Source organism: Mobula birostris, chromosome 6 (genome assembly GCF_030028105.1).
Source record: "Mobula birostris isolate sMobBir1 chromosome 6, sMobBir1.hap1, whole genome shotgun sequence".
Taxonomy (NCBI): domain Eukaryota; kingdom Metazoa; phylum Chordata; class Chondrichthyes; order Myliobatiformes; family Myliobatidae; genus Mobula; species Mobula birostris.
Window position 1 is genome coordinate 197,240,594 of NC_092375.1, and position 21,394 is coordinate 197,261,987.

Sequence of the window (21,394 nt, forward strand, 5' to 3'; positions counted from 1 at the left end):
ACAATCATGTCTAAAAGGCCTGAACAGATTAGATATGGCAAAGTTATTTCCCATGGTAGGGGAGTCTAGGACAAGAGGGCATGACTTCAGAATTGAAGAATGTCCATTTAGAACAGAGGTGCGGAGAAATTACTTTAGTCAGAGAGTGGTAAATCTGTGGAATTTGTTGCCACAAGCGGCTGTGGAGGCCAAGTCATTGGGTGCATAAAAGGCAGAGATAGATAGGTTCTTGATTAGCCAGGGCATCAAAGGGTATGGGGAGAAGGCAGGGGAGTGGGGATGACTAGAAGAATTGGATCAGCCCATGATTGAATGGCAGAGCAGCCTCGATGGGCTGAATAGCCTACTTCTGCTCCTATATCTTATGGTCTTATGTTCTTATATTGTGATCACTGGTTCCTAAGAGTTCTTTTACCTTAAGCTCCCTATTCGCCTCCAGTTCATTACATTACACCCAATCCAGTATAGCTGATCCCCTAGTAGGCTCAAGGACAAACTGTTCTAAAAAGCTAACTCTTAGGCATTCAACAAACTTACTCTCTTTAGATCCATTAACAACCTGATGTTCCCAATCGACCTGCATGTTAAAGTCTCCCATGAATACCATAGCATTGCCCTTTTGACTCACCATGTTTGCAGATGATACAAAGATTGAGAGAAATCCAAAAATCTGAGATGCATAGGGACTTGGGGCTCCTTATGCAGAACACCATAAACGTTTACTTGCAGGTTGAGTCAGTGGTTAGGAAGGCAACTGCAATGTTAGCATTCACTTCAAGAGGTCTAGAATACAAGAGCAGGGATGTGATGTTGAGGCTTTATAAGGCACTGGTGAGGCTTCACCTTGAGTATTGCGAACAGTTTTGGACTCATTTAAGAAAAGATCTGCTGGCATTGGAGAGGGTTCACAAGGATGATTCTGGGAATGAGAGGGTATCAAACGAGGAACATTTGATGGCTCTGGGTCTGTTCATGCTGGAATTTAGAAAAATGATGGAGAATCTCATTGAAACCTTTCGAATGCTGAAAGTCCTAGACAAAGTTGATGTGGAAAGGATGTTTCCCATAGTGGGGGAGTCTAGGACAAGATGGCACAGCTTCAGAATAGAGTGTGTCCGTTTAAAACATAGATTCAGTGAAATTTCTTTAGCCAGAGACTGGTGAATTTGTGGAAGTTTTTTTTTTTTTTTTTTTTTTTTACCACAGATAGCTGTGGAGGCCAGGTCGTTGGATGTATTGAGGTAGAGCTTGATAGGTTCTTGATTGGACATGGCATCAAAGGTTATGGGGAGAAGGCCTGGGAGTGGGGCAGAGGAGGGGATAAAAGGATTAACCATGATTGAATGGCAGAGCAGACTCAGTGGGCCAAATGGCCTAATTCTGTTCCTATGTCTTGAAGTCTTTTGGTCTTCTATAAACCTATTCCTACACCTCTGCTTACATTGTCTCTGTCCAGGAGATCAGAGATATTCTCCTTCAAAAAAAAACGGTGTTTCCCTTCCTCCACTATTGTTGCTACCCTTGCTCGCAACTCCTCCATTTTCCAAACATCCATGCTCTCCCCATCTTCCCACTGCCTTAACAGGGATAGAGTTCCTCTTGACCTCACAAAAATTGCTGGAGGAACTCAGCTGGCCAGGCATCATCTATGGAAAAACTTAGATTTTCCATCGATGCTACCTGGTCTGCTGAGTTCCTCCAGCATTTTGTATGCGTTGCTTGGATTTCCACCATCTGCAGATTTTTTCGTGTTCCTGTTCCTCTTGATCTCACCTGCCACCATGAGCCTCCACATCTAACATATCATTCTCCACAACTTCCACCATCTGCAACAGTGCCCTGCCACCAAACACATCTTTACCTCCCCCACCCACACACACAGTCTCCCTGTGCCACAGGGATTGCTCCCTCCATGATTCTCTTGTCCATTCATCACTGACCCATTCATCTCCCTCCTGACACGCTCCTGCAAGCAACAAAAATGCTACACCTGCCTAATCAGCTCCTCCCTTCCCTCCACTCAGGGCCCCAGACAGTCCTTCCAAGTGAGGTAACACTTCGCCTGCAGAACTGTTGTGGTCGTCTGTTATATCTGGTGCACCTGAAGAGGCCTCCTCTATATTGGCGAGACCCGATGTAAATTGGGGCACCATTTTGTCGAGTACTTCCGCACCATCTGCCAAAAGCGGAATTTCCCAGTGACTAGCTGTTTTAATTTCTGCCCTCATTCCTGTTCCTACATTGTTTTGCCGTGATGAGGGCGCTCTCAGGGCAGAGGAGCAACAGCTTATATTTTGTTTAGATGGCCTCCAAACTCCTTCCCCTCCACCATCTTTTTATTCCAGTGGTCCCCCTTTCCCGTCCTGATAATGGTCTCAGCCCAAATGTCAAAATGTATTCATTTCCTTGGATGCTGAGTTCCTCTAGCATTTTGTGTGTGTTGCTCATGATTGGAAACTTTGTGATTCACCATCTTAATATTTTATTAGGTTTGTGAGCTGTCTTTTAGACCAGCCAGAAGTGCTTGTAAATGGAGCAGGAGGAGGGCCTACAGGGAACACCATTTACAAACTATTTGTTAATGCACAGAGGGTAAGAATAAACTGAAATTGTGTATCTAGGTTTGATTCTGAAATTAGTTAGTGAATGATCTTTAAAATGGAATAAGGTACTTAATGAAGAAATGGAATACAGCATTTTTAAACACTATACTAAACAGAAACACATTGCCTGGCTTTTGAAAGCATCTTTGTAACTTACTGGAAGGGAGATTCACATATGTTGCAACACATATTTGGGTGTTACATTTCACTTTTACGATAATGTTCTGTGCAACACTCCTTGGACAATGTCACTTGAACCGTTCAACCTTTTTAAAAAAAATCAGCTGCCTAGTTTGTCTAGTACCATGCCTTACAGCAAGGTAAGATTATCTTTCTCCCTGCCTGTGTCAATTGTTCTTTCAAGGTAAGGTAGAATTTTAGGGAGGGATCAATTTCCCATTTTAAAAAATTGAACCGTTGGTTTGATTTTTGACATTAAAACAACAATCAGTCATGAGAAATTCATGATATTCACTATTTGTAAAGTGTTGTACAGGGATTGTAAACAAAAGTAACCTCACAAATACATTGTTAGACATTCTGCCCTAAGCTAAATGGACAGTGGTTTCACTGAATACAAACATTTTCAATTGAAAAGAATAATACTTCCCTACTTTTCAGAAGGAACAACATGTGTTTAGTTGCTCAAGTGACTGCTCTGTGTCAGAGTTGTTCAGATTAAGAATTGAACCAAATATTCTGCCATTGTCCTCATATGGTGAAGTGCATTTGGAATTTAAGTAATCCTATATCTAGTCTTATTGCTGTTCCTGCTTTACATTATAAGTGTTCTTTTGTTCTCTGTTCCTTATATATCTGGAGAACAAAACCAACTTCTTTTACCAAGAGAAATGCAACTGTACATGGATCGTAAAGTGCATGCCCTGTATTGTAACTATCAATATATTAGACAAGGACAGCCTTAAAAAGCAAGTCTTAAAATTCATGTTTCTCGTGTAAGTAAGGTCCAATGCCAGCAATGTGAATAAACAAACAAAAAAATGTCATAGTTGAAAGATTAACTATTCAGTGATAAATAATAATGAAAACTGCAACATGTATATACTGATCAGCATGTTATTTCTGAGGTGACAAGATGTGCATTTTTTCTTGCTGATCGACAGCTTGTTCATTTTAATGGATTCCACTGTGTAACCAAAGAAAACATACCCAGGAACTTTAAACATGATGCCCAAATGTAGCAATGGGCAGTTTGGCAAATACTTTCTTAGTAAAGGTCTGCATCTGAATAAGTTGTTTTTAGGTTTATACCCCTTTCATGAATTTAATAAAAAAGCACCTCTCGTAGATCATTACAGCCAGTAGTCTTTTTGGATAAATCTATGTAAACTTTGCTCCATGTAGTGGAGCTAGATTTGCCCATTCCTCGCAAAATTGCTCAAGCGGTGCTGGGTTAGTTGGGGAGCGGCAGAGGACAGCAATCTTGTGGTCTTGCCAGAGATGTTTGATCGGGTTAAGGTTGGGACTCTGGGCCACTGAAGGACATCAGTTTTCTTCATTTGGAACCAACCCTTGGTTACTCTGGCAGTACTGCTGAAAGACAGACTTCCTCCCCAGTTTAGCAGTATACATCATCCCATCAATTCTGACCAGATTTCTGAAAAGCATGCATGTAGCATCATGCTACCTCCACCATACTTTACAGCAGGGCTGGTGTTACCTGGCTGTTGTGCGGGGGAATTAAGGGTTATGGGGAAAAGGCAGGTAGGTGGAGATGAGTTCATGGCCAGATCAGCCATGATCTTATTGAATGCTGGAGCAGGCTCGACGGGCCAGATGGCTGCCTCCTGCTCCTATTTCTTACGGTTTTATGTTCTTATGTTCAGTATTAGATTTACACCACTCAGACCAAATAGTGTTGAGCCTTCCACGTCTTAATAGTATGTCCTAAGTGATGGTAGCATCATGCTATGGGGGTGCTTTTCTGCAGCAGGGACTGGAAATCTGGTGATGATTGATGGGAAGATGAATGCTGCTAAATAGAGAGAGAGAGAGAGAGCCTGGTTAAAATCTGATGGCGTCTGCCCAGAAAGCTTAAACTGGGGAGGAAGTTTGTCTTTCAGCAGGACAATGACCCAAAGCACACTGCCAGAGCAACCATGGAGTGGCTTCAAATGAAGAAAAATGATGTTCTTGAGTAGCCCAATCAGAGTCCTGACCTTAAATCTAACTAACATCTCTGGCAAGACCAAGATTGTTGTCTACTGGCACTCCCCAACTAACCTAGCACAACTTGAGCAATTTTGTAAGAAGGAATGGGCAAATCTTGTTCCATTACATTGTGCAAAGCTAATAGAGCCTGCTGGTTGTAATAGCTTTGAGATGTGGTTCAACCAAGTACTGAGCAAAGGGATGAATACTTTTGAACTACTGACATTTCAGTTCTTGAATTTTTAGTTTTTCATGCTTTACAATTTTCACTGTATATTTTTGGTGGGGGGTGCTCTGCTGTGGAGGAGAAAAAGGAGCATGTGATTCACATAAAAACTCAGTTAAGTTGATCAAAATTCCTTGGTTGTAATACAAGGGTTGTGGGATGAATACTTTTTCAGGGTACTGTATATAGTAACTGACGATGAATAACTTGTGTAAATAATGATAATTTTATCATGTTACTAAATAACTATGTTTTAGTGTTTTGTATTTCCTTGAGGTATTTTGACCTTTTGACCATCTGATTTGATTTTTCCTTTCATCATTGATTTTTTCCTAACACGACTTTTATTTCACCCCTTCTCAAGCTTTCTGAATCTACTGAAGAGGTAACAACCAACTGTTCTCTTCCAGCACCCTTCATGTCATGCCTCATGTAGATGCACATTTCTTTTGGGGAGAATGCATAAATGGCAGCCATGTAGCATTCGTTCCAGTTTGATTTCTCTAATTTCTATTTGTTGATATAACCCATCTGCTTTAATGGATCAGGCCATTTGGATAATATTTATCATTATAGAAGTTATTTCCCCATGGGTTTAAATACTATTGAAATGGAACCATTCATATTCTAATCCAGTTACAATTTTTCCTTTAACTTTCATAATGCTCACTCGCTGTTTAGCATTTGAACTTGTTTAGAATGTTCATTCAAACTTCATTTGGGGAAAGAGCATTCATTTTAAAAACTGCAAATCTGGAATTGGAGCTTGAGATATAGAGGTTTTTTTTTAAGTCCAAGCCTTCCGAAACAAAGTAATTTTATCAATATCAATTTTAGCATCTACATGTTTGGCTAATTTCAAATCCAGCTGTCACATGAAATTCTGTAGCTATAATTCTTGTTTTGAGTTATTTTTGTAAATAAAAGCTATCATTATCAATACTTTAGTAAATCAATTGCAACTACTGACCAGGTTTCTTTTCCTATATTGGTAAAAAAAAATCTCTTCTATCTTCAAGGCTCCAACTCTGAGTCCAGTTGATGATGAACCCGTAAAGCAAAGTTCTTCTGATGAGCACAAATCAAGTCCAGGAGCAGCATCAGAATTTCCTCTGCCAACTGGACGAGAAATAATTCTTCGGACAACTGTGCCTCGCCCTGCACCATACTCAAGGTCTTTACCACAACGCATGTACTGTGTTTTGTTAAAAGATGAATTCCGTCTAGCTGGTGCGTTTTCATCCGACACGTCATTCTTCTGATATAGATAATTTAATTAAAATATGGTCATTCACAACTATTTTGGTGTTGTTCCTACATTTTACACACTTTAGTAAATAAACATGCTTTAGCTGAAGTTGCTAAGTTTCTCAAAGTTAATCTAGTACTTCATTAATATTCAAGGACATGCACACTAGCAGTGATTCTGGTAAAATTTCACAATAGAAAGAATTTGGCAAAAGCAGAAATGTTTGAACAATGTTTCAAAACAAAAGTAACTGTAGTTATATATGATCAAATGTAAAATGTTACTTATAAACTTAACTCTGTATTGAATATGTCTGACAGTCATTACTTCATTGAATGGTCTGCTGAGTGCAGGACAGAACTTACTGCAGTCCTGGAGAGAGTTTGGAATGGCCACAAAAGATCCCAGCTTGTACCTTGTATTCAACAGTAGTATAAGTTTTCTGGTGTAGGTGCTTTAAAATATTTTTATTGCATCAATAAATCATACAAATTACAAATAGTATTGTAGTCAAAAATGTGGTTACAATTCAGTAATAGCAAAAATGTATTGCCTCTGCAGAGCAGAATTATTTGTTGTTTTAATTTATAAAAACAATGTTTGTTCAACAACTGAGCCCAAGTTGAGGTTCTGACCACCTTTAGTTTGATGAAAAGTAAACCTCTACCTGCATCCACAGCAAGAACACACAAAAGAAGGTAAGTTGCAGTGAATTTTTGGCTACTCAGACTCTGTTTAACAATGTATAATCACAATGCATTTTTTATCCATTGGAACATTCATGTTGCTCACAAGGAATTTGTTCTCTTTCACAATGTTGTGTATAAAATGATGAGAGGCATTGATCGTGTAAAGGATGACTGGAGACTTATCCTGATTGGAGAGGCTTTAATAAAGATGGAAGGTGGAGAGTAGATGGTTTGTGACAGTTGTGATTAGTGTGCAAGGGAGTGACAGCACTACCAGTGAGAGTAGGAAAGCACAAATTCAGCCTGACCTGCTTATTATCAGGGAAGTGAGAGCAGAAAATCGTACAAATTCTGAAAGAGATATTCAAATTTTCTTAAGCTTCTGAAAAATGTTACTTACTCAGATGGCAGCAGTGGTAAGCCAGGTAATCGGAATTCAGTTGAGCCTAATAAAGTGGCAGTGAAATTATTGCAATAAACCAAAGTGAAGAATTAATCTGCACCTGAATTAAGCAAGGGTAGCAAGCACATTTTAAATTGACTGTTTTCAAAGGATTAACTATTTGTGTCATTGCATGGTTGCTGCAGTTGACTTTAGTAAGGCCTTGACGAAGTTCAAAAGTGAGAACCTATCAAATTGGATCTGAAGTTGACTTGCTGTTTGGAGAAACATGATTATTTTTGTAATTGATCATCTTTGACTAGTGCTGGGATCCTTGCTGTTTGTTACTTACAGTATATAAACAATTTGGACTTGCAGATAAAGGTCTGGTTGGTAAGATGAGATAAGATGAAACCCTGGATCAGCTGTTCTGTGCGAGCAGCACTTGGCGCACGACACAGAGCTTGCATTGCTGGTGACCAACAGGAACTCAAGAAATGTAGCTACAATCTGCACAAAGTCACCAAGGCAACGAAACCACAAAATCTTGTTATTATTTGAGATAAGCCAATCAATGTAGTACATCTGCAAATTTAATTAGAGTGGAGCAGTGGATGGTGACAGTCATGGGTGTACAGAAAGTAAAAGAGGGAGCTCAGGACAGCCCTGGGGGGCTCTTGTGCTCTGGGTTAGAGGAGCAGAGGTAAAGGAGCCCACTCTTACCACTTGCTGACAATCTGAGCTGCACAAGGCAGGGTGAAGGCCCCTCTGACCCTCAACAAAGGTGCCCCTCAGGGCTGTGTCCTAAGCCCCCTCATTTACTCTCTGTATACCCATGATTGCATCGTCATCCACAGCTCCAATCTGCTAATTAAATTTCCTGACGATACTATGTTGATCGCAAATAATAAGAAGGCAGCCTACAGAGAAGAAGTCATCACCCTGACACACTGGTGTTAAGAAAGCAACCTCTCCCTCAATGTCGCAAAAACAAAGGAGTTGGTTGTGGACTACAGGAGCAATGGAGACAGGCTCACCCCTATTCACATGAATGGATCTGGGGTTGAGAGGGTGAACAGCTTTAAGTTCCTCGGTGTTCACATCACTGAGGACCTCACTTGGTGTGTACATACAGCTGGGTGGTGGAAAAAGCACAACAGTGCCTCTTTCACCTCAGATGGCTGAAGAAGTTCAACAGGAGTCGCCAGTTCCTAAGGACTTTGTACAGGGGCACAATTGAGAGCATCACTGCCTGGTATGGGAACTGCATTTCCTTCAGTCGTAGAGAAATACAGAGAGTGGTGTGGACAGCCAAGTGCATCTGTAGATGTGAACTTCCCATTATTCAGGACAGTTACACCAACAGGCGCATAAAAAGGGCCTGAAGGATCATTGGGGACACAAGTTACCCCAACAACAAACTGTTGCAGTTACTACCATCTGGGGAATGGTACCACGGCGTTAAAGCCAGGCCAAATAGGCTCTGGGGCAGCTTCTTCCACCAGGCCATCAGACTGATTAGTTCACTCTGATGCAATTATACTTCTGAGCTATATTTGAGTGTCCTGTTGTACATGCTATTACAAATTACTATAATTTGCACATTGTGCATTCAGAAGACGTAAAGACTTTTACGTATGTGACGGACGTAAGAAATAAAGTCAATTCACTCCGGATCCTGCCTGCTAGAATATTGGTCCCCCTCGGGTCCAGGTGCAACCGATCACTTTTGTACAGGTCACGCCGAACCCCAGACGTGATCCCAGGTGGCAACTGTCAGACGCCTCCTCTTGCTTAATCTCCCCTTGAAAAAGTCCTTTCTTTAGGCCATCAGGCCGCTGTTAATTATATGGTTACTTCACTAATCTCATCAACTCTGGAGCTTTGCCACCACTTCTAGTTCCTTTACACCACACTGTTCCTATACACTTGTATCCCCCATAAAATGGCAAAGTAAATTTATTATCAAAGTACATGTACTCCATGTCACCATATACAACCCTGACATTCATTTTCTTGTGGGCATACTCAATAATACTAATAACCACAACAGAATTAATAAAGACCATACTACAGGGTGGATAACTAGTGTGAAAAAGACGACAAACTGCAAATACAAAAATAAAGGGGGAAAAGATAATTATAAATAATAAAAAGTAAAGGTCGGTTGCATCTGGAGTTTCTCCGGTTAGCGGACAATTTCCCTCCACGCCTCTCTGACATAGTGGGGAACTGCGTACGAGGCAAGTCACAGCAGAGGTTTGCCATTGCCTTCTGCCGGGTGAGTTTCCGAAGAGATCACCAGCTCGTAACCCAGCACGGATGGAAAGTGTGCAGGGGAGCCAGCTGGATTCGTACTCGGGACAGACCGGCTGGTGGTGTAGTGGCATCAGCGTCGGACTTCAGGAAACGATAAATATTGACAAAATAAGATGGAGTCATGTCATTTTGTCATCAAGGTGTTTGCAGCAACAACCCTGCACTCCACATCAGTAAGGCCAAAGAGCTGATTGTGGGCTTAAAGTGTATGACAAGGGAACATCCACCAGTCCTCATAGAGGTATCTGAAGTAGAGAGAGTGATCAATTTCAAGTTCCTGGGTGTCAATATCTCTGAGGACCTAACCCGAAAGCAACATATTGATGCTGCTATAAAGAAAGCAAGGCAGCGACTATATTTCATTAGGCGACTGAAGACATTTGGTTTGTCTACTAAAACACTTGAAAGCTTCTACAAATGTACTGTGGAGAACATTCTGACTGGCTGCATCAACATCTGGTGGGGGGCGGGGGGCTACTGCACAACATTGAAGTAAGTTGCAGAAACTTGTAAGATTAGTCAGCTCTATCATGGGTACCAGCCTCCGTAGTATCCAAGATATCTTCAAGGAGCGGTGCCTTAAGACACCAACACCCAGGACATGCGATCTTCTCATTGTTACCATTGGGAAATAGGGACAGAGACTTGAAGACACATACTCAATTATTCAGGAACAGCTTCTTCCCCTCTATCATCTCGTTTCTAAATGGACATTGAACCCAGGAACACTACATACATACTGTAATTGTTTTTTTCTCTATATTTATTTGTCACAAATTTGAATTTGTATAAGGCATTGGTAAGGCCAAATCTGGAGTATTGTGTACAGTTCTGGTCACCAAATTATAGGAAAGATGTCAATAAAATTGAGAGAGTACAGAGGAGGTTACTAAAATGTTGCCTGGGTTTCATCTCCTAAGTTACAGAGAAAGGTTGAATAAGTTAGGTCTTTATTCTTTGGAGCGTGGAAGGTTGAGGGGGGACTTGATAGTGGTGTTTAAAATTATGAGGGGGATTGATAGAGTTGATGTGTTAGACTTTTTCCACTGAGAGTGGGGAAGATTCAAACGAGGACATGAGTTGAGAGTTATAGAGGACAAAATTTTAGGGGTAACATGAGGGGGAGTTTCCTTATTCAGAGAGTGGTAGCTGTGTGGAATGAGCTTCCAGCAGAAGTGGTTGAGGCAGGTTCTATGTTGTCGTTTAAAGTTAAATTGGATAGATATATGGACAGGAAAGGAATGGAGGGTTATGGGCTGAGTGCAGGTCGGTGGGACTAGGAGAGGGTAAGAGTTCGGCATGGACTAGAAGGGTCGAGGTGGCCTGTTTCCGTGCTGTAATTGTTATATGGTTATATATGTATTTCATTGTACTGCTGATGTAATGTTAACAAGCTTCATGATATATGCCAGTGATACTAAACTTGATTCTGATTCTGAAAGTGAGACCACAGGTTGTGGGAACAGTTCAGTGACAAATGAAGTTATCTCCTCTGGTTCAAAATCCTGATAGTTGACGGGTAATAACTGTTCTTGAATTTGGTCCAGTCACAAACAACAGAAAATCTGCAGATGCTGGAAATCCAAGCAACACACACAGAATGCTGGAGGAACTCAGTGGGCCAGGCAGCATCTATGGAAAAGAGAACAGTCAACACTTCAGCCTGAGACCTTGGCCCAAAACATTGTCTGCTCTTTTCCATAGGTACCACCTCTCCAGCTGACTTCCTCCAGCATTTTGTTTGTAGTGCTTGAACTGGTGGTGTGAGTCCTGAGGCTCCTGTAGCTGCTGCTTGGTGGTAGTGGCAAGAAGAGAGCATGGCCTAGGTGTTCGGGGTCCGTAATGATGTATGCCACTTTCCTGCAACAGCACTCCATGTAGTTGTGCTCAATGGTGTGGAGAGCTTTACCTGTCATGGACTGTGCCATATTCACTATTTTATGTAAGATTTTCTCTTCCAGGGCATTGGTGTTTCCATACCAAGCTGTGATGCAGCCAGTCAATATTCCACCACATATCCACAGAAGTTTGTAAAAGCTCTCGATGTCATGCTGACTTCTTGCAAACTTGTAAGGAAGTAGAGGCACTGCTGTGCTTTCTTTGCAAATTACTTAAGTGCTGGGCCCAAGACTGGTCCTCTGAAATGATCTAACACCAAAGAATTTAAATTTGCTGACCCTCTCCACCTCTGATGAGGATTGGTTCATGGACCCCAAGTTTCCTGTTTCTGAAGATAATCAGCTGGGGTCTTGCTGTAGAGTAGAGCAGGGGGTGAAGCACATAATCTTGTGGTGCAGCTATGCTGATGGAGCTTGTGGAGGAGATGCTGCCAATCCAAACTGACTGCGGTCTGCAAATGAGGAAATTGAGAATCCAATTGTAAAAGGAGGTATTGAGGCCAAGGTCTTGAAGCTTATTGATCAGTTTTGAGGGGATGATAGTATTGAATTCCAAGCTGTAGTTGATAAAGAAAATCCTGAATTATACAGCTTTGCTGTCCAGATGTTCCAGGATTGAGAGTATAGCTAATGAAATGACATCTGCTGTGTACCTGTTGTGCCAGTAGGCAAATTAGATCCAAGTTGCTTCTCGGGCAGAAGTTGATATATTTCATTATCAACCTCTCAAAACACTTAATCTCTATGGATGTAAGTGCTTCTGGATATAGTCATTGAAGCAGGTTACTATGTTCTTCTTAGGCTCAGTTTTAGACCATAAGACATAGGAGCAGAATTAGGCCATTTGGCCCATTGAGTCTGCTGTACCATTTCATCACGGCTTGATCCATTTTCCTTCTCTGTCCCAATCTTCTACCTTCTCCCTGTATCCCTTCATGCTCTGACCAATTAAGAAACTGTCAGCCTCTGCCTGAAATATACATAAACGCTTGGCCTCTACAGCTGCCTGTGGTAATGAATGCCACATTTACCACTCTCCAGCTAAAGAAATTCCTCATACTGTGGCTGACAAGAGAAATTAGGGATAGTATCAATTCCAAAGAAGAAGCATACAAATTAGCCAGAGAAAGTGGCTCACCTGAGGACTGGGAGAAATTCAGAGTTCAGCAGAGGAGGACAAAGGGCTTAATTAGGAAGGGGAAAAAAGATTATGAGAGAAAACTGGCAGGCAACATAAAAATGGACTGTAAAAGCTTTTATAGATATGTAAAAAGGAAAAGACTGGTAAAGACAAATGTAGGTCCCCTGCAGACAGAAACAGGTGAATTGATTATGGGGAGCAAGGACATGGCAGACCAATTGAATAATTACTTTGGTTCTGTCTTCACTAAGGAGGACATAAATAATCTTCCAGAAATAGTAGGGGACAGAGGGTCCAGTGAGATGGAGGAACTGAGCGAAATACATGTTAGTAGGGAAGTGGTGTTAGGTAAATTGAAGGGATTGAAGGCAGATAAATCCCCAGGGCCAGATGGTCTGCATCCCAGGGTGCTTAAGGAAGTAGCCCAAGAAATAGTGGATGCATTAGTGATAATTTTTCAAAACTCGTTAGATTCTGGACTAGTTCCTGAGGATTGGAGGGTAGCTAATGTAACTCCACTTTTTAAAAAAGGAGGGAGAGAGAAACCGGGGAATTATAGACCGGTTAGCCTAACGTCGGTGGTGGGGGAACTGCTGGAGTCAGTTATCAAGGATGTGATAACAGCACATTTGGAAAGCGGTGAAATGATCGGACAAAGTCAGCATGGATTTGTGAAAGGAAAATCATGCCTGACGAATCTCATAGAATTTTTTGAGGATGTAACTAGTAGAGTGGATAGGGGAGAACCAGTGGATGTGGTATATTTGGATTTTCAGACGGCTTTTGACAAGGTCCCACACAGGAGATTGGTGTGCAAACTTAAAGCACATGGTATTGGGGGTAAGGTATTGGTGTAGGTGGAGAGTTGGTTAGCAGACAGGAAGCAACGAGTGGGAATAAACGGGACCTTTTCAGAATGGCAGGCAGTGACTAGTGGAGTACCGCAAGGCTCAGTGCTGGGACCCCAGTTGTTTACAATATATATTAATGACTTGGATGAGGGAATTAAATGCAGCATCTCCAAGTTTGCGGATGACACGAAGCTGGGCGGCAGTGTTAGCTGTGAGGAGGATGCTAAGAGGATGCAGGGTGACTTGGATAGGTTGGGTGAGTGGGCAAATTCATGGCAGATGCAATTTAATGTGGATAAATGTGAAGTTATCCACTTTGGTGGCAAAAATAGGAAAACAGATTATTATCTGAATGGTGGCCGATTAGGAAAAGGGGAGGTGCAACAAGACCTGGGTGTCATTATACACCAGTCATTGAAAGTGGGCATGCAGGTACAGCAGGCGGTGAAAAAGGCGAATGGTATGCTGGCATTTATAGCGAGAGGATTTGAGTACAGGAGCAGGGAGGTACTACTGCAGTTGTACAAGTCCTTGATGAGACCACACCTGGAGTATTGTGTGCAGTTTTGGTCCCCTAATCTGAGGAAAGACATCCTTGCCATAGAGGGAGTACAGAGAAGGTTCACCAGATTGATTCCTGGGATGGCAGGACTTTCATATGAAGAAAGACTGGATGAACTGGGCTTGTACTCATTGGAATTTAGAAGATTGAGGGGGGATCTGATTGAAACGTATAAGATCCTAAAGGGATTGGACAGGCTAGATGCAGGAAGATTGTTCCCGATGTTGGGGAAGTCCAGAACGAGGGGTCACAGTTTGAGGATAGAGGGGAAGCCTTTTAGGACTGAGATTAGGAAAAACTTCTTCACACAGAGAGTGGTGAATCTGTGGAATTCTCTGCCACAGGAAACAGTTGAGGCCAGTTCATTGGCTATATTTAAGAGGGAGTTAGATATGGCCCTTGTGGCTACGGGGGTCAGGGGGTATGGAGGGAAGGCTGGGGCGGTGTTCTGAGTTGGATGATCAGCCATGATCATAATAAATGGCGGTGCAGGCTCGAAGGGCTGAATGGCCTACTCCTGCACCTATTTTCTATGTTTCTATATCTGTTCTAAAAGGACACCCGTCTATTCTAAGGATGTGTCATCTGGTCTTAGACACTCCTACATAGGAAACAACCTCTCCACATCCACTCTATCGAGGACTTTCACCATTCAATAGGTTTCAATGTGGTTACTCCTCAGTCTTCTGAATTCCAGTGAATACAGGCCCACAGCCATCAAATGCTCTTCATGTGACAAGCCCTTCAAAGCCGGGATCATTTTTGTGAAACTCCTTTGAACCCCTTCCAGTTTCAGCACATCCTTTCTAAGATGAGGGGCCCAAAACTGCTCACAATACTCCAAGTGAGGTCTCGCCAGTGCTTTATAAAGTCTTAACACGACATCCCTGCTTTTATATTCTAGTCCTTTTGAAAGTTTACCACCTTGAGCTGAGAAAATATAGTAATAAATAAATAGTGAGTCCAAAGTTGTTGGACCAATTCAATGATGGGGCAAGTGAAATTGAGTGAAGTTATCACCTCTGGTTCAAGACCCTCATAGTTGAGGGGTAATAACTGTTCTTGAACCTGGTTGTGGGAGTACTGAGGCCAACCACAGAAATACCAGTGAGTTCATGCTGGAGAGAGGCCATTTACCTACTGTGTGTGGGAGAAGATCTACTCAGTCATCCAGCCTGAAGATATATTAGTTTCACTACACAGAGATAGTTCATCTGCTCTGACTGCAGGAAGTGATTCATCTGGCATCTACAGTCTGTTTAAGTTATATAAGAAAATTCACAGGAGTGACAGGCTGTTCACCTGCTTCAAGTGTGGGAAAGGATTCACAGTCATCTCACTTGCAGACACAGCAGTGATTTCACAGAAGGGAGAGACAGTTTGTCGGCTCTATCTGTGGACAGGGCTAATCTCTATCATCTCATTTGCTGACACACCAGTGAGTTCAGTGGAGAAAAGCCATTCACCTGCTCTGAATGCAGGAAGGTAATAACTTGGTCATCCAACCTTCTGACACCAGCAAGCTCACATGAGACAGACCATTCAGCTGTTCCGTGTGTCCGAAGGGATTCAATAGTTCATCCTTCCCGAAGAGACAGCAGCGAGTTCCCTCTGTGAAGAACTCATTCACCTGCTCAGACAGTGGAAATAGATTTTCTGTTTTGTCTAACCTCCAGGCACACCAGCGATTTCACAGTGGGGACAGACTGTTTATCTGCTTCATCTATGGTAGGGGATTCACTTGGTCATACAACCTACAAGTACACACTGGGGAGAGGCCGTTCACATACTCTGAATGTGGGAAGGGATTCACTTGGTCATCCCACCCGCAGGCATACCAGCGAGTTCACAATGGGGAGAGGCCATTCACATACTCAGAATGTGGGAAGGGATTCACTGGGTCATCCCACCTGCAGACCTACCTGTCAGTTCTCACTGGGGAGAGACTGTTCACCTGTTCAGTTTGTGGGAAGAGATTTACTCAGTTATCCCACCTTGTGAGGCAGTAGCGAGTTCATACTGAGAGGCTGCACAATTGGCCTGTGTGAACAAAGGCTTTCTCCATCATCCCAACTGCTCAAACAGCAGCAGGTTCACACAGGGAGGCAATTTAAATAATTCTATATTAATTATTCAACCTTTACAGTTGGTGAATCCAGTCATAAGTTGAAGAGTGACTGTTGGTATCAGATTCTGCAGTTATTGCTGTTGTTCATCACTGGTCACCGGGAGCAGTTTGTTCTGATTATATTAGCCTTTAATTAACCTGGAGTTAAATATTATAGATCTGTCAATAAATAAATCAGTGCCAATTTATATTAAAAGTTTGTGTTTCTGGTTTCTTACTGACTGTAAAATGTACAATAGAGAGACCAGTCTGTCTAGCGGTCCCTGTCAGTATTCCTGTTCAGTCTCCTCCCAGTACCCTGTAACGATGTTCTTTTCTTTTCTCTTCCTCTGTTGACTCAACTTCCCCTTAAATCCATTGTGTGTGTGCTCTATATATTCAACATTTGGAGATCTCCTGTATTTTATATCAACAGTTGTAAGTGGATTGGACTTTGGCATTTGACACACAGCATGCCTGTTGGAAAAGATTCTTAGAGATAGGACCTGTGGACATTTAGAGAATCATGGTCCGATCAGGGACAGTCAGCATGGTTTTGTGAATGGCAGAACGTGTCGAACAAGCCTGATAAGAGTTCTTTGAGGAGGTGACCACGCATATGGATGAGGGTAGTGCAGTGGATGTGATCTACATGGATTTTAGTAAGGCATTTGACAAGGTTCCACACAGTAGGCTTATTCAGAAAGTCAGAAGGCATGGGATCCAGGGAAGTTTGGCCAGGTGGATTCAGAATTGGCTTGCCTGCAGAAGGCAGAGGGTCGTGGTCGAAGGAGTACATTCGGATTGGAGGGTTGTGACTAGTGGTGTCCCACAAGGTGGGACCTCACCTTTTTGTGATTTTTATTAATGACCTGGATGTGGGGGTAGAAGGGTGGGTTGGAAGTTTGCAGACAACACAAAGGTTGGTGGTGTTGTAGATAGTGTAGGGGATTGTCGAAGATTGCAGCAAGACATTGATAGGATGCAGAAGTGTGCCGAGAAGATGGAGTTCAACCTGGAGAAGTGTGAGGTGGTACACTTTGGAAGGACAAACTCCAAGGCAGAGTACAAAGTAAGTGGCAGGATACTTGGTAGTGTGGGGGAGGAGAGATACCTGGGGGTACATGTCCACAGATCCCTAAAAGTTGCCTCACAGGTAGATTGGGTAGTTAAGAAAGCTTATAGGGTGTTAGCTTTTTACGTCGAGGGATAGAGTTTAAGAGTCACAAGGTAATGATGCAGCTCTATAAAACTCTGGTTAGGCCACACTTGGAGTACTGTGTCCAGTTCTGGTCACCTCACTATAGGAAGGATGTGGAAGCATTGGAAAGGGTACAGAAGAGATTTACCAGGATGCTGCCTGGTTTAGAGAGTATGGATTATGATCAGAGATTAAGGGAGCTAGGGCTTTACTCTTTGGAGAAAAGGAGGATGAGAAGAGACATGATAGAGGTGTACAAGATATTAAGAGGAATAGATAGAGTGGATAGCCAGCACCTCTTCCCCAGGGCACCACTGCTCAATACAAGAGGACATGGCTTTAAGGTAAGGGGTGGGAAGTTGAAGGGGGATATTAGAGGAAGGTTTTTTACTCAGAGAGTGGTTGGTGTGTGGAATGCACTGCCTGAGTCAGTGGTGGAGGCAGATACACTAGTGAAGTTTAAGAGACGACTAGACAGGTATATGGAGGAATTTAAGGTGGGGGGGGGGTTATATGGGAGGCAGGGTTTCATAGTCATACTTTATTTATCCTGGGGGAAATTGTTTTTTGTTACAGTTGCACCATAAATAATAAATAGTAATAGAACCATAAATAGTTAAATAGTAATATGTAAATTACGCCAGTAAATTATGAAATAAGTCCAGGACCAGCCTATTGGCTCAGGGTGTCTGACCCTCCAAGGGAGGAGTTGTAAAGTTTGATGGCCACGGGCAGGAATGACTTCCTATGATGCTCTGTGCTGCATCTCGGTGGAATGAGTCTCTGGCTGAATGTACACCTGTGCCCACTCAGTACATTATGTAGTGGATGGGAGACATTGACCAAGATGGCATGCAATTTAGACAGCATACTCTTTTCAGACACCACCATCAGAGGGTTCAGTTCCATCCCCACAACATCACTGGCCTTACGAATGAGTTTGTTGATTCTGTTGGTGTCTGCTACCCTCAGCCTGCTGCCCCAGCACACAACAGCAAACATGATAGCACTGGCCACCACAGACTCGTAGAACATCCTCAGCATCGTCCGGCAGATGTTAAAGGACCTCAGTCTTGTCAGGAAATAGAGACGGCTCTGACCCTTCTTGTAGACAGCCTCAGTGTTCTTTGACCAGTCCAGTTTATTGTCAATTCGTATCCCCAGGTACCTGTAATCCTCCACCATGTCCACACTGACCCCCTGGATGGAAACAGGGTTCACAGGTACCTTAGCTCTCCTCAGGTCTACCACCAGCTCCTTAGTCTTTTTCACATAAAGCTGCAGATAATTCTGCTCACACCATGTGACAAAGTTTCCTACCGTAGCCCTGTACTCAGCCTCATCTCCCTTGCTGATGCATCCAACTATGGCAGAGTCATCAGAAAGCTTCAGAAGATGACAAGACTCTGTGCAGTAGTTGAAGTCCGAGGTGTAAATGGTGAAGAGAAAGAGAGACAAGACAGTCCCCTGTGGAGCCCCATTGCTGCTGATCACTCTGTCGGACACACAGTGTTGCAAGCACACGTACTGTGGTCTGCCAGTCAGGTAATCAAGAATCCATGATACCAGGGAAGCATCCACCTGCATTGCTGTCAGCTTCTCCCCCCAGCAGATCAGGGCGGATGGTGTTGAACGCACTGGAGAAGTCAAAAAACATGACCCTCACAGCGCTCGCTGGCTTGTCCAGGTGGGCGTAGACATGGTTCAGCAGGTAGACGATGGCATCCTCAACTCCTAGTCGGGGCTGGTAGGCGAACTGGAGGAGATCTAAGTGTGGCCTGACCATAGGCCAGGGCAGCTCCAGAACAAGTCTCTCCAGGGTCTTCATGATTGGGAGGTCAATGCCACCGGTCTGTAGTCATTGAGGCCGCTGGGGCGCGGCGTCTTCGGCACAGGGACGAGGCAGGACGTCTTCCACAGTACAGGAACCTTCCGGAGCCTCAGGCTCAGGTTGAATACATGGCGAAGTACTCCACATAGCTGAGGGGCACAGGCTTGAGCACCCTGGTACTGACACCATCTGGTTCTGCAGCCTTGCTTGGGTTGAGACGTTTCAGCTGTCTTCTCACTTGTTCAGCTGTGAAGCCCACCGTGGTGGTTTCGTGTGGGGAAGGGGTATAGAAACATAGAAAATAGGTGCAGGAGTAGGCCATTGGGCCCTTCAAGCCTGCACCGCCATTTATTATGATCATGGCTGATCATCCAACTCAGAACCCCGCCCCAGCCTTCCCTCCATACCCCCTGACCCCCGTAGCCACAAGGGCCATATCTAACTCCCTCTTAAATATAGCCAATGAACTGGCCTCAACTGCTTCCTGTGGCAGAGAATTCCACAGATTCACCACTCTCCGTGTGAAGAAGTTTTTCCTAATCTCGGTCCTAAAAGGCTTCCCCTCTATCTTCAAACTGTGGCCCCTCGTTCTGGACTTCCCCAACATCGGGAACAATCTTCCTGCATCTAGCCTGTCCAATCCCTTTAGGATCTTATACGTTTCAATCAGATCCCCCCCAATCTTCTAAATTCCAACTAGTACAAGCCCAGTTCATCCAGTCTTTCTTCATATGAAAGTCCTGCCATCCCAGGAATCAATCTGGTGAACCTTCTTTGTACTCCCTCTATGGCAAGGATGTCTTTCCTCAGATTAGGGGACCAAAACTGCACACAATACTCCAGGTGTGGTCTCACCAAGGCCTTGTACAACTGCAGTAGTACCTCCCTGCTCCTGTACTCGAATCCTCTCGCTATAAATGCCAGCATACCATTCGCCTTTTTCACCACCTGCCGTACCTGCATGCCCACTTTCAATGACTGGTGTATAATGACACCCAGGTCTCGTTGCACCTCCCCTTATCCTAATCGGCCACCATTCAGATAATAATCTGTTTTCCTATTTTTGCCACCAAAGTGGATAACTTCACATTTATCCACATTAAATTGCATCTGCCATGAATTTGCCCACTCACCCAACCTATCCAAGTCACCTTGCATCCTCTTAGCATCCTCCTCACAGCTAACACTGCCGCCCAGCTTCGTGTCATCCGCAAACTTGGAGATGCTGCATTTAATTCCCTCATCCAAGTCATTAATATATATTGTAAACAACTGGGGTCCCAGCACTGAGCCTTGCGGTACTCCACTAGTCACCGCCTGCCATTCTGAAAAGGTCCCGTTTATTCCCACTCGTTGCTTCCTGTCTGCTAACCAACTCTCCACCCACACCAATACCTTACCCCCAATACCGTGTGCTTTAAGTTTGCACACTAATCTCCTGTGTGGGACCTTGTCAAAAGCCTTCTGAAAATCCAAATATACTACATCCACAGGTTCTCCCCTATCCACTCTACTAGTTACATACTCAAAAAGTTCTATGAGATTCGTCAGACATGATTTTCCTTTCACAAATCCATGCTGACTTTGTCCGATCATTTCACCGCTTTCCAAATGTGCTGTTATCACATCTTTGATAACTAACTCCAGCAGTTTCCCCACCATCGACGTTAGGCTAACCTGAGACCATTTGAGCGTCGGCACAACATTGTGGGCCGAAGGGCCTGTACTGTACTATGTACTATTGTATGTTCTGTGATATCGAGTATATTGTTTGTGAGAGCTTTCTGCTAAGTTTTCTACGTTAAAAAAAAGCATTAGCTGTTTCAAAGCATACAAGATCATAAGACATAGGAGCAGAATTAGGCCATTTGGCCCATCGAGTCTGCTCCGCTATTCAATCATGGCTGATCCTTTTTTCCCCTCCTCAGCCCCACGCCTCAGCTTTCTCCCCGTAACGTTTGATGTCGTGTCGCATCAAGAAGCTATATGGGGCCGAACCAATGCCAGCAGACATCTTCAATGGCACAGTACCTACCCAGACACCTCCGCGCTTCAGAACTCCCCTCCGGCGACCAGACGCCAACACGCGCAGGCGTAGAGGATGCCGAAGCGCGCATGCGTTCAGCTGACAAAGGGCTCCGGGGGCTTGGCGGGCAGCAGGTA

The 21,394-nt window shown here is 43.5% G+C and overlaps 2 protein-coding genes across 4 annotated transcripts in view; both read left to right on the forward strand.

The window, feature by feature from the left end:
• rab3gap1 (RAB3 GTPase activating protein subunit 1) overlaps window positions 1-6,751 on the forward strand; it is a 135,552-nt gene extending 128,801 nt beyond the window's left edge. For all 3 annotated transcript variants that reach the window (XM_072262155.1, XM_072262153.1, XM_072262154.1), the window contains 2 exons: window positions 2,490-2,592; window positions 6,021-6,751. In XM_072262155.1, coding sequence (XP_072118256.1) covers window positions 2,490-2,592; window positions 6,021-6,263 — 346 coding nt within the window. In that variant the 3' untranslated portion in view covers window positions 6,264-6,751. The remainder of the gene's footprint in view (window positions 1-2,489; window positions 2,593-6,020) is intronic.
• Window positions 6,752-21,331: 14,580 nt separating this feature from the next.
• The window catches only part of LOC140199685 (rab3 GTPase-activating protein catalytic subunit-like), a 71,570-nt gene continuing 71,507 nt past the window's right edge, over window positions 21,332-21,394 (forward strand). The window contains exon 1 of the mRNA XM_072262165.1: window positions 21,332-21,391. Within this exon, the coding sequence (XP_072118266.1) occupies window positions 21,347-21,391 (45 nt within the window). The 5' untranslated portion in view covers window positions 21,332-21,346. The remainder of the gene's footprint in view (window positions 21,392-21,394) is intronic.